The 12,351-nt window shown below is 49.5% G+C and overlaps 2 protein-coding genes across 2 annotated transcripts in view; one reads left to right on the forward strand and one right to left on the reverse strand.

The window, feature by feature from the left end:
- LOC309549852 (uncharacterized protein) overlaps positions 1-9,237 on the reverse strand; it is a gene marked incomplete at its 3' end in the record, with an annotated part of 118,871 nt that extends 109,634 nt beyond the window's left edge. Inside the window, exons 1-5 of the mRNA XM_082250349.1 lie at positions 9,148-9,237; positions 741-875; positions 531-654; positions 369-414; positions 164-266 (exon numbers count right to left, since the gene is read on the reverse strand). Coding sequence (XP_082106475.1) covers positions 164-266; positions 369-414; positions 531-654; positions 741-875; positions 9,148-9,231 — 492 coding nt within the window. The 5' untranslated portion in view covers positions 9,232-9,237. The remainder of the gene's footprint in view (positions 1-163; positions 267-368; positions 415-530; positions 655-740; positions 876-9,147) is intronic.
- Positions 1-12,351, forward strand: part of LOC309550263 (uncharacterized protein) — a gene marked incomplete at both ends in the record, with an annotated part of 667,886 nt that overhangs the window by 336,911 nt on the left and 318,624 nt on the right.

The raw sequence follows: 12,351 nt of genomic DNA on the forward strand, positions 1-12,351 counted from the left end.
TTATAACCCCAATTTGTACATTTATCAGATCTTCATCCTAAACCGATAAAATGGCAGAAATAATATTAAATACAAAAAATAATAATAATAGAAGAATGATATCTCTTACGGCTTGGGATCACTTTCCTAAATTCTCATCTACCTGATGATGGTGGGGGATGGTGTGATCTTCCTGTGTGGAATCCCGGGAATACAGAGGACGGGGACATCTCTCTGGTGGATTTCTGTAACTGGATGACTCCACCATGGTGTCCTGGTACTGCTTTCTGTGACCTTTTGGAAACTCTGCCTCCTCCATTAAAAAATCCTCATCATCATCCTCTTTTATCTCTTCTTTAATGTTAACTTGTGTGGAATCCTGGGAATACAGAGGGCGGGGACATCTCTCTGGTGGGTTCCCATTACTGGATCCATCTGTAGGAAACACACACACTGACTGAATACATTGTTTCTATGTGTTTATCAGATGATGGGGGATCTAGGTGGAGCCTCCGTACTGCTCTCTCCTTTACAATAAAGTCTCCTCTTACCCGGTGATGTGAGGGGCGGCTGATTCTCCATCATGACGTCCTTGTAGAGATCCTTGTGTCCTTCTAAATACTCCCACTCCTCCATGGAGAAATAGACAGTGACATCCTGACACCTTATAGGAACCTGACACACACAATGATACAGTCACCATCCAGACACATCCCTTGTCTGTTACTGGATAATGTCCCAGAATTCCCAGCACCGCTCACCTCTCCTGTCAGCAGCTCCATCATCTTCTTGGTGACTTCTAGAATCTTCTGCATGTTGTGTTTCTCAGGTTTTAGGGAGTCACATGGAGGCACTGTGATGGTCATATGATCACCTGACTTCAGACGAGGAAATCTCTGTATTGAGGAACATAGTTACATAGTTAGTGAGGTTGAAAAAAGACATCAGTCCATCCAGTTCAACCTATGATGTGTGTGTGTGTTTGCTATTAACCGTACATTGTATTTCCCTTTATGTTGTGGTCTTTAAGGTGCCCATCTAATCGTTTTTTGAAACTATCGATGCTCCCTGCTGATACCACTGTTTGCGGAAGAGAATTCCACATCCTTACTGCTCTCACAGTGAAGAACCCCCTGCGTATTTTAAGGTTAAAACGCCTTTCCTCGGGGGCGTGGTCTGATCTCGCATGGAGATGGCCGCCTGATTCCCGAGCTCCCGCCGCCACGGACACCCGCTACCATATTCTGGAGAGCCAGCAGCGATTTTGTGCCCGACAGCTATGGCATCTACCTCCCGGGCTTCCTCCGCCACCCGCTCACGCTCGCCGAGGGACACCGGCGCTCGGCTGAGCCAGAGCATCCCCGAGCTGTTCAGGACCCAGGGATCCAATATGGCGCCCACAAGCAGCGTTGCGCCTCCAGCATCTCAAACCCCACAGCCGGCCCGCTCCTATGCCGCGGTGACCGCCTCGGGCTTCGAAGCACCCGCTCTGCTCACCCCTCCTCTCCCCACACTGACGATGGCTGACCTCCGAGCGGTGGCAGCCGACATCAAGGACACGCTGGGCTCTGCGATCCATGAATTGAGAGAGGAGATGAGGAATCTGACCGGCCGTGTGCAGGGGATAGAGACGGTTACCACACAGCATGACAAGGTACTCCGGTCTGTTACACGCGCTGTGGACTCTCACTCCCTACAGCTCAGGGATCTCCAACGGCACATGGAAGACTTGGACAATAGGGGTAGACGTCACAATTTGCGGGTACGTGGACTCCCCGAATCTATTGCACCCGACATGGTCGCCCCAGCAGTCACGGGCATCTTCAACACCCTCCTTGACCGCCCCTTGCAGTCCCCCATTGATATGGAGCGCATACATTGTGCGCTGCGTCCGAGGGGTAGAGCTGATGACCCCCCCAGGGACGTAGTCTGCTGCCTGGTGGATTATAGGCTGAAGGAAGAGATACTCCGCAAGGCCAGGAACAGGGCCAATTTGGAACATGAAGGTGCTGCTATCCATATCCATCAAGATCTCTCCAGCATAACTTTGCAGCATCGTAGGGATCTGCGCCCTCTACTGGAGGCCCTGAGATTGAAGGGGATCCCATACAAGTGGAAATTCCCCTTCTGCCTGTCAGCCACGGTGCAGGGCCGCACGACCCTCCTAAAGGTCCCGGAGGATCTCCCGCACTTCTGTGCCGCCATGGGACTCCCGCTGATAGATGTCCCTAATTGGTACGCCGCCTTCCGAGGGGGACCGCCAGCAGCTCCAGTGCCCAGAGAAGAACCTATGGAGGCACACGACTCCCGCTTCAGACGTCCGCGTTCACTCTCACCGCTCCGACCCCTTGCGGCCTTGCAGATTCCTTCACTGGTGGGGAGTCCCACGAAACCACCGCAGCAAAGGAAACCCCGTCGGGGGAATTGATGAATGGGACACTCTGGACCGTCTGGCAAGTATCACCGCTATCTGCTCTGTTTGTTCCCTTGCCTTTTCCCTGACCCTCCGTTGCCCATAGGACTGGCTGCACACCCCCTTCTCACCATGGAGTCTATGTTCGTTTGCTCCTCTATCCCCTGTTTTGGCTGCCTTTGACTTGTCCTCCCTCTACCCCCAATGAGCGAACGCATTGCCATGTGGAAGTTCTTCGGCCCTTCACTGACTCAGTGCATCCATCTAACCCGACCCCCTTGTGTCCTAACTGTCCTTCCTTTGTGGTCACCGACCGCAGTCGTCTGCCCACTCCTGCCTGTTACAGCCCTGTTGGCCCCCCCCCGTCTAGCCCCCCAGGGTTCAGCCATTTTGATGTGTGGACTTTACCCTAGGGCATCCGCAAATCTTACACCCCCATTTGTGCCTTAACTATTAGTGCTCCCTGTTGGCCAGCAACCACTTTGTCTCACTTGGACTTCAGCCCACCGTTCTGCTGTCCCGTCACTACTGCCCAGTGGACTCGGGTCCCACGGGCTGCTGGACTGTTGTGGTGCTACTCCTGAGTTGGGCTTTCCTGGGCTGGGCGGGGGGGTGGGGGAGGTGAAGTCATAGTTTTTGCTGGATAGCCAGGTTTATCATGCACAGGAGGGCTGTAAGTAAAGACAACTATACTGACAGTAGCATTCTTGTTAAGCATATTGTTTATTGTATCTGAGATTGTTGTTCCTGCTGCTGCTCACTCTAGTGGTCGCGTGGACTCACCGGGGACGTGCGGGACGGGTTCTGTCTATTCTGGGCTGGCCCGGCCCGCCCCCGGGGAGCCGACGCGACCCCACTTATATACTATGTGCTAAGAGGTTGGATGTCAAGATTTGTGCCTCTATAGATTTTTTTTCTGTTTTTTTTCTTTTCGTTTGTTATTGAATTGTTATAGTTACATGTTGTGGGGCACCCACCTTTCCTGGGGACAGTTGTTTACCGGGGATGGTGGTCATGCCCTGCCCCAATTGTAGTCTCCATGTGTTGGGTGTGCCGTACAAGCCTACTCCCGGCCTTGTGCCTGGGAACGCCGGCCCCTCCGGCTGTCCATGAGTGCCCCGTTGCCCTTAAAACTGTGTGTTCCCTCCCGTAGTGGTTATGCTGTATACCCCGTGCCATGTGTATTAATGACGCACAACTCTCCCGAGACCTCTCCCCCTCTCCCAATGGGCACGTGCTCCTCAACCCTTATTTTTATTTGTCATCCCCATTGGCTCTCCCTAGGTTGTCGCCCCTTTTTTTTCTGTCCGTCAACGGGGCGCACGGTCGGTTGGTTCCTGTTTCTGCCCTTCCCTTTTTGTTGTTTTTTTTTCTCTCACTAGAAACGTAGAAACGGGGTCCCACGTGTGCCCTCCAGGTTGGGTTTTATCCAACCCCCATAGTGTCTCACAGTTGATTACATCTCTCTAAATTCACACTTTTCATTAGCACTTCTACACTACCTTCCACTTCACCGTATCCGTGCTTGGCAAGTAGGCGGGTCCCCCTACCACCGGATAGCTCACATACCTTCTCTCCCCTCGCCCCTTCCTCCGCCCAATCTCTCCCCCCGCCCTACCCTTCTCTTTGCCCCTCCCTCTTTATTCTTTTCTTTTCCTCTTCCTCTTCCCTTCACCCTCTCTGACCTTTTCCTCTCCCCTTCTCCCCCCACCTCCGCGCTAACCAGTATGCCTACCCGCCCTGGGCGGCGTGTGGCGCACTCCTCCGGGATGGACGCACCAGACTCGCGCCTGAAAATTCTTTCCCTTAATGTCAGGGGCCTGAACGTTCCCGAGCGTAGATCCAAGCTCTTGTTATTTGCTCGACAGGCTAAAGCGGATGTGGTGTTTCTGCAGGAAACCCATTTCCGCTCGGATAAGATTCCACGCCTGCACGACTGTTTCTACCCGACGGTTTATCATTCAACAACTGGCATTTCTAAGTCCAGGGGAGTCTCTATCCTCATCTCTAAAAACTGCCCGTGGACTCCACATGACTCAGTCTCAGACCAGGAGGGGCGTTTTCTTTTTATTAAAGGCTCCATCCGTGGTCAAATTTTCACATTCGCAAACATTTACGCCCCAAACAAACGCCTGGTACCTTTCTTCCGAGCTACGCTTCTTCGTTTGACCGAATTTCAGGCAGGTACTCTGGTAGTGGGGGGTGATTTCAACGTAGCCCTGTCCCCTCTCTTGGATGTTTCCTCGGGTTCCTCCTCCCTACCATACTCCGCCTTGCGGGCAATTAAGTCCCTCCTCAGAGACCTTTTGTTGCATGATGCATGGAGAACGCTGCACCCGGACACCAAGGACTTCACATACCTCTCGCACCCACATAATAAATACTCTAGGATCGACTATCTCTTTATCTCACAGGCTGCCCTCTCTTCCCTACTCTCTGCATCCATTGATCCTATGTTCCTATCCGACCACCACCCTATTGCCATCTCCCTGTCCCTGAGGCCCGACCCAGGTCGATCCCGCTCCTGGCGTCTGGACAACTCCCTGCTGTCCGATCCGGTATATATCGCGGAGCTGACTTCTGCTCTTCGAGAGTACTTCGCCTGTAACGCTACACCTGACGTGACCCCAGCTACGCTGTGGGCGGCCCACAAGTGCACCATTAGGGGAGTATTTGTTGCCTTAGCCGCAAAACGCAATAAGGAACGACGTGCTCGCATCGCCACCCTTACCAAGCGCATCCACTCCCTGGAACGCGCACACAAACTCACTTTGGCCTCGCACACCTTAACTGAACTGACCCAGACCCGTCAGGACCTCCTCACTGAAATGGGCTTTATAACACAACGCAAGTTCGCCTTACAACAACGATTGTTCTATGACTGCGGCAACAAATCGGGCAGACTCCTGGCCAGGGCACTTCAGGCACGAAGGGCGGCGAGGATGATCCACTCGATTACGGACCCGAGTGGTGGGAAGGCCACGTCCACTGCTGATATTGCCCACCAATTCCTCTTACTACCGTGCATTGTACAATCTGGGAGCCCCTGACCCCGAAACCTCCCCCCCCCGACAGAGCCACAAATATTAGGATGTTCCTGCAGAACTATTCCCCTCCCCCCCTTTCACCAGAAGCCCTGGCGGGACTTGATGCTCCTATCGCCTCTTCTGAGTTGCTGTTTGCACTCAAACAACTTAAGCTAGGGAAGTGCCCGGGGCCGGATGGCCTGACGGTGGGATACTACAGGACCTTCGGGGATATCCTGACATCCCCGATGCTGGCCGCCTTTAATTCCTTTTCTGATTCCCCGACTTTGCACCCAGATTACTTAGAAGCCCACATCACCGTCATTCCTAAACCCGGTAAGGACGCTTCCCTGGTTTCCAATTATAGGCCAATATCCCTCCTCAACGTTGACATCAAGTTGTACGCCAAGGTGCTGGCGAATCGCCTTCTACCCCATATTCCCGAGATCATTGCACTCGATCAGGTGGGTTTTGTCCCGGGCCGCGAGGCCCGAGATAATACTCTCAAGGCCCTTAGCATCCATCACTGGCTGACGTCCTCCAGCACGCCTGGGTTCTTTCTCTCGCTCGACGCGGAGAAGGCGTTCGACAGGGTCGCTTGGGACTACATGACTGCAGCATTGGAGTCTCTGGGCATCGCCGGCCGCATGCTGAATTTTATTCAGGCCCTGTACTCGTCACCCTCGGCTAGGGTGCGGGTCAACGGGGGCCTGTCGGACGCCTTCTCCGTGTCGAATGGGACCCGCCAGGGATGTCCCCTCTCCCCTCTGATATATATTATCACACTCGAACCCCTTCTTCGCCGCATTAACTCCAATCCCGATATCAACGGCATAACAATAGCCCATAAAACCTATAAGTTGGCGGCTTTCGCCGATGACATTTTGTTGTTTTTGACCAACCCCGCTGTCTCTCTACCCAACCTTCTTCGTGATCTTGACGCTTTTCGCCTTATATCCAATCTTAAAATAAATTACACAAAATCAGAGGCCCTAAACATCTCCCTCCCACCCGGCAAGGTGCAATTCTGTAAGGACAACTTCCCTTTTCGTTGGGAACCCTCTGCTATCACATACCTGGGCATCCAAATCCCAACTACTCTTGCTGACTTGTACTCGCGCAATTGTCTGCCACTATTGCAATCTATAAAAGCCGACCTCTCCAAATGGGAATCGGGCTCCTTCTCATGGTTCGGCAGGATCGCGGTGATCAAAATAAATGTCCTTCACCAAACTTCTCTATACTATGCAGGCCGTCCCTTTAAGACTCCCCCCAGCATTTTTTAGTTCTTACCGATCGGCATGCACGTCCTTCATCTGGCGCTCAGGGCGCCCCAGACTCTCCTGGGACGTCCTGACTGCTCCGAAGGCAGTGGGTGGCCTGGGCCTGCAGCACCTACAGAAGTACTACTGGTCCTGCCATCTGGCGAGAGTGGTGGACTGGCATAAACATCATCATGTCAAAGCTTGGGTCACGTTGGAGGAGTCCTTCTCCCCCACCCCCATACAACACCTGCCCTGGATCTCACCCACGTCCTTCCCGACATCGTGCTACAAACACCCGGCCATCAACCCCACGATCACGGTTTTTCGCAAGCTATGTAAAACTTTGCACTTGGCCTCCTCACCTGGCCCTATGGTACCCCTTATTCACAACCCGGACTTCCCTCCGGGTCTTTCCTTCCTCCCCCCGCAGGGCTCTGTCTCCGACGCTCCGTGCAGGGCCGAACATTGCTATCAAGAGGGCAAGTTGCTCTCCCATTCAGATTGGGCGCAGAAATATCCGGACTTCAGACTGCGGTTCTTCAATTACTTGCAGCTTAGGGATTTCCTGCTCCGTACCCCTGATACTTCCTGCTGGTCTAGAACCCCCCTCACCCCTTTTGAGAACCTATGCGGATCATCGGACCCACAAAGGCATCTTATTTCCCTATTATACTCCCTCCTCTCCGTGCAATTACCGCCTCGCCTTGTCCGGTTACGGGCTCAATGGGAGGAGATCTCGGCCAAAACCTTGTCGGATGATGACTGGGAACGTATTTTCTTTCACATCCACAAGGGTTCCAGGAACGTCCTCACGCAGGAGACTGGTTTTAAAATCTTCGCACACTGGTACAGGACGCCCGAACTTTTACATAAAATTTCAGCCGACCTCCCCTCCCTTTGCTGGCGTTGTCAACTTCATACGGGTTCTCTCCTACATATCTGGTGGGAATGCCCCCGGATCCAGCCTTTCTGGAAGACGATACACGCCCTCATATCCCGTATCACCACCTTTACTCCGGACCTCAGCCCGGCGCAGTTCCTCTTACATCATTCCTCTCTTCCCCAACGGACGTATAGGAGGTCCTTGGTCTTTCATTTGATCTCTGCCGCCAACATGTGCATCCCATGCCTCTGGCTGTCTCCTTCCCCGCCCACTGTGGCTGACTGGCTGCGGAGGGTAGGAAGGATCTCCCGTATGGAGGATCTCACCTTTCAAGCCCTTGACAACCCCTCCAAATTTTATGACATCTGGGCCCCGTGGATTGATTTTGCTGCATCAGATGAATACAATCACCTGATGAACACATAGTCTGTTCTGTACATACCACACCCCGCGTGCATCTCGGTCGTCCTCCGGGAGGGTGCGCCCACACTCCTCCCTTCCTTCCTTCCCCATTTCCTGTTTCCCTCATACTCTACACTCGTACCTTGCTTTCTCTACCCTCCTATCCCCTCTTTTTCTGCCACTGCTCCCTTCACATGTTACCTCACGACGCTCCTAGCACATGCCACCCCCATCTCTCCCTTCACAATCTCCCTTCCCCCCTACCTCCTGCTATCTACCGTACCCGTGCTTAGCGAGGGCCGGTCCATGTGCGTGTGTGGACGGTGCTCCTCCGGTTCTGGACACAGTGTGTTCCCCTTGGGGGTGTCCGTTCCGGGGGTGCCCCTTCCAATGCTGCCGCCTCCTGACCGCCCCCATCCATATGTCCCCAGTTAGGGGGGTCGGAATTCTTTCCCTTCCTCACTACTGCCCTACCCAGTGGATCCCCAATACCCCGTATGTTACACACTGGTTTGGGCCCATGTGGCTGGGGTTTATACCCGAGCCGTGTCGGCCCTCCATTACTGCATTGTTATACTGCATCCCGTGCCATACATTTTACTTGGCAGGGTCAATTTTACCTTGTTTATATCTCAGTACTTCTCACAGATGGCATCTTTCTGCTCCTAGATATAGTCTATGGTGCTTTTGGATGTGTGCCATTATTTGTATTTGTAACTGCTGACTGTGCTATAATGTCATCACTTGTTATTGTTCATTTTTATTTTTCTCAATAAAACGTTCATTAAAAAAAAAAAAAAACGCCTTTCCTCTAGTTTTAGTGAGTGGCCACGTGTCTTATTGTATTCCCTTTCTCTGAATAGTTTGTTCCTTATGCTCGGGTCACCAGTACAGTATTTGTACATTGATATCATATCCCCCCTCAATTGTCTCTTCTCCAGAGAGAATAAGTTCAGTGCTTGTAGTCTTTCCTCATAGCTGATGTCCTCCATTCCCCTAATTATTTTTGTTGCCCTTCTCTGGACTCTCTCCAGTTCCAGCACATCCTTCCTGAGGACCGGTGCTCAGATAGGAATATCATGTTAGAATCCCAGAATCCTCCTCACCTCTCCGGTCAGGTCTATGTTTTATTAATAGAGATAAGAGTGATGTCATGTGACCTCCCAGAATCCCCCTCACCTCTCCGGTCAGCAGGTAGATGATCTCCAGGGTGAGGTTTAGTATCTTCTCAGTCATGTGACTCCGGTCCTCCTCCATCCTCATTGGTGCCGTCATCGATGAAGGATTCCCTGTAGACAGATAATATTGATAACAGAGAATTATCTGGATTGGTATTGGTTGTACAATAATAGGATGAGGATATCAGGGGGCAATATGAAGTTCAGTATTTATTTAAGCTCTATGGTCTCAGTGAGAAAATATTTAATCTGGACAGTTTAGTGTTTTCTATTATTCTTGGGGTCCGGGATTCTCGTAAAATTTGGCCACCTGGATCACAAATTCCATTCTTTATGTTGGTTATGAGATGAGAATCAGGATAAAGGTCACAAGCAACAGACGAGGGCATCCAAGAGATGAAGCCGGGGTCACTACACAGAAAATCAATTCAAGGAAACAGGCAGGACGAGGAATAGCAAGAAGGAGCTCAGAGACAAATGAGAATATTGCTCAGCCAATGGGAGATTATCTCAGCATGACTTACTTAATGAAGGAGATGAGGGGGAGGGGAGGAAGTCATCTAAGGTGACCATAGATACATGGAAATTCAGCTGGTTCAGCAGGGATCGGTCACATTTCCATCCATGTGTGGTCACTGCCGGATAAAAGTCACTCCATCAGCGGCTGCAACCAATAGCTTCATCACTGATCTGTGTATTCTGAGAGCGGAGGAGCGCCCCCCATTGTCAGAATACAATCGTGCTGCAGGGAGGACTCTCCCATCCCCCTCCAATGTGTGGATGGGGAATAAGTGTAGCTTTTTTTACTCATCCCACTGGCTGAACGATAAAACTAAACCATGTATGGTCAGCTTTAGAAGCAAGATATATTATTCATCAACTGATCCCCCTGAAGGGGTTAATCTAGGTTTCCACACTATATATGTGTGTATCATCATCTGCTGGAGATAAAAGACATCACAGTGACTATGGAGGAAGAGGACGGACATGAGGGGGGGGGGGGGTTACTGGGTGTAAATAGAAAATAAGATCTTATTACCTCCTCTGCTGCCACTTCCATCAATGTCTCCTCTCTAGTTCCTCCCATCTCACCTCTCACCCGGAACTTCCTTGTGTACCTGACATCACTTCCTGTCTGTATTCCATAGAGACTTCCTGTCTGGGTAGAAGTGAGATCACCACCTTATGGAGCTCAGAGGAACTGCAGCTCTGAGAAACGTCTGGTAGTGTGAACATGGCCTTGTGCTGTGTGTGTGTGTACTGTATATCCTATAGTTGGGGCATCTCCACTCCCACCAAGGAGGATAGAAATATATTACTGCTCGGTGGGAGACATTTTGGCACTTTTGATTTTGCAGTAAAATTGATTGCAGATTTAGTCATGTAGAACATCTGTTATATGGATACAAAGAACCCCAGCCGAGAGTAAAGGGTGGAAATGGCTCCTGATCCCCAGATTTGGGCAATTATGTCACCAATATAAAATGGAAAAAACCTGCACTATGTGTAATAACTCAAATACCTACAAAAATAACTTATACCGGACTGCTGCTGTAACAAAGGTTAGTATTCCCTTTATCAACTAGAAGAGCGTTATGTGTCACAGCGCTATCCTATTGTGTGTGCACAGAAATTATCCCAAATACACTAAAATATGTGGATACATTCATATATAAAGTGCTAGGGGCTCAAAATAATGTTCTCTGCAGATCTACTGCTTCCACTTTATACCTACTTCACTCATCGTATGGGGTTTATTAATAAATTAAGTAAACTGATCCATGTGCAAATTCATATACAACATAAAGTGCTTTGTTCCCTGCAGATCCACTGCTTCCACTTTGCATCTACTTCATTGATCTTATAATATTTGCTGCTATATTAAATAAACTAAAAATCTGTGCAAATTCATGTAATCATACAATATTTTGTGCTCAATATAATGTTCTCTGCAAGTCCACTGCTTCCACTTTGCATCTACCTTAATAAACGTATTTTGTTTAACCACTTTACCACCGGAGGATTTTGCTGTCTTCCGTCCAGGCCACTTTTTGCGATTCGGCGCTGTGCGACTTCAACTGACAATTGCGCGGTCGTGCGACGCCGTACCCAAACGAAATTTACGTCCTTTTTTTCCCACAAACAGAGCTTTCTTTTGGTGGTATTTGATCACCTGTGCGATTTTTACTTTTTGCGCTATAAACAAAAAAAGAGCGTTTATTTTGAAAAAATAACAATATTTTTAACATTTTTTTATATGAAATTCCCCCCAAAAAAGATGTAAAAACCAATTTTTTAAAAAATTTTTGGCCAATTTGTTTTCTGCTACCTATGTTTGGTAAAAAAAAAATCACAATAAGCGTATTTTGATTGGTTTGCGCAAAAGTTATTGCGTTTACTAACAAAGGGAAAGATTTCTGTCATTTTTGGTGTTTTTTTTTTAACGCGTAATGGCGGTGATCTGCGATTTTTTTTGTGGGACTGCGACATTGCGGCGGACAGATCGGACCCTTGACTGACATTTTTGACACTTTTGGGGGTACCAGTGACATTACTGCAGTAATCAGTGCTATACATATGCACTGTTACTGTAAAAATATTTGACACAGTCCTGACCTCAGTATCTGAGGAAAGGGATTTAGGAGTAATTATTTCAGAAGACTTAAAGGTGGGAAGACAATGTAATAGAGCAGCACGAAATGCCAGCAGAATGCTTGGATGTATAGGGAGAGGTATAAGCAGTAGAAAGAGAGAAGTGCTTATGCCGCTGTACAGAACACTGGTGAGACCTCACTTGGAGTATTGTGCGCAGTACTGGAGGCCATATCTCCAGAAGGATATAGATACTCTAGAGAGAGTTCAGAGAAGAGCTACTAAACTAGTACATGGATTGCAGGAAAAAACTTACCAGGAAAGGTTAAAGGACCTTAACATGTATAGCTTGGAAGAAAGAAGAGACAGAGGGGATATGATAGAAACTTTTAAATACATAAAGGGAATCAACTCGGTAAAGGAGGAGAGCATATTCAAAAGAAGAAAAACTACCACAAGAGGACACAGTTTTAAATTAGAGGGGCAAAGGTTTAAAAGTAATATGAGGAAGTATTACTTTACTGAGAGAGTAGTGGATGCATGGAATAACCTTCCTGCAGAAGTGGTAGCTGCAAATACAGTGAAGGAGTTTAAGCATGCATGGGATAGGCAT

Source organism: Pelophylax lessonae (genome assembly GCF_965119305.1).
Source record: "Pelophylax lessonae genome assembly, chromosome: 3".
Classification (NCBI taxonomy): Eukaryota; Metazoa; Chordata; class Amphibia; order Anura; family Ranidae; genus Pelophylax; species Pelophylax lessonae.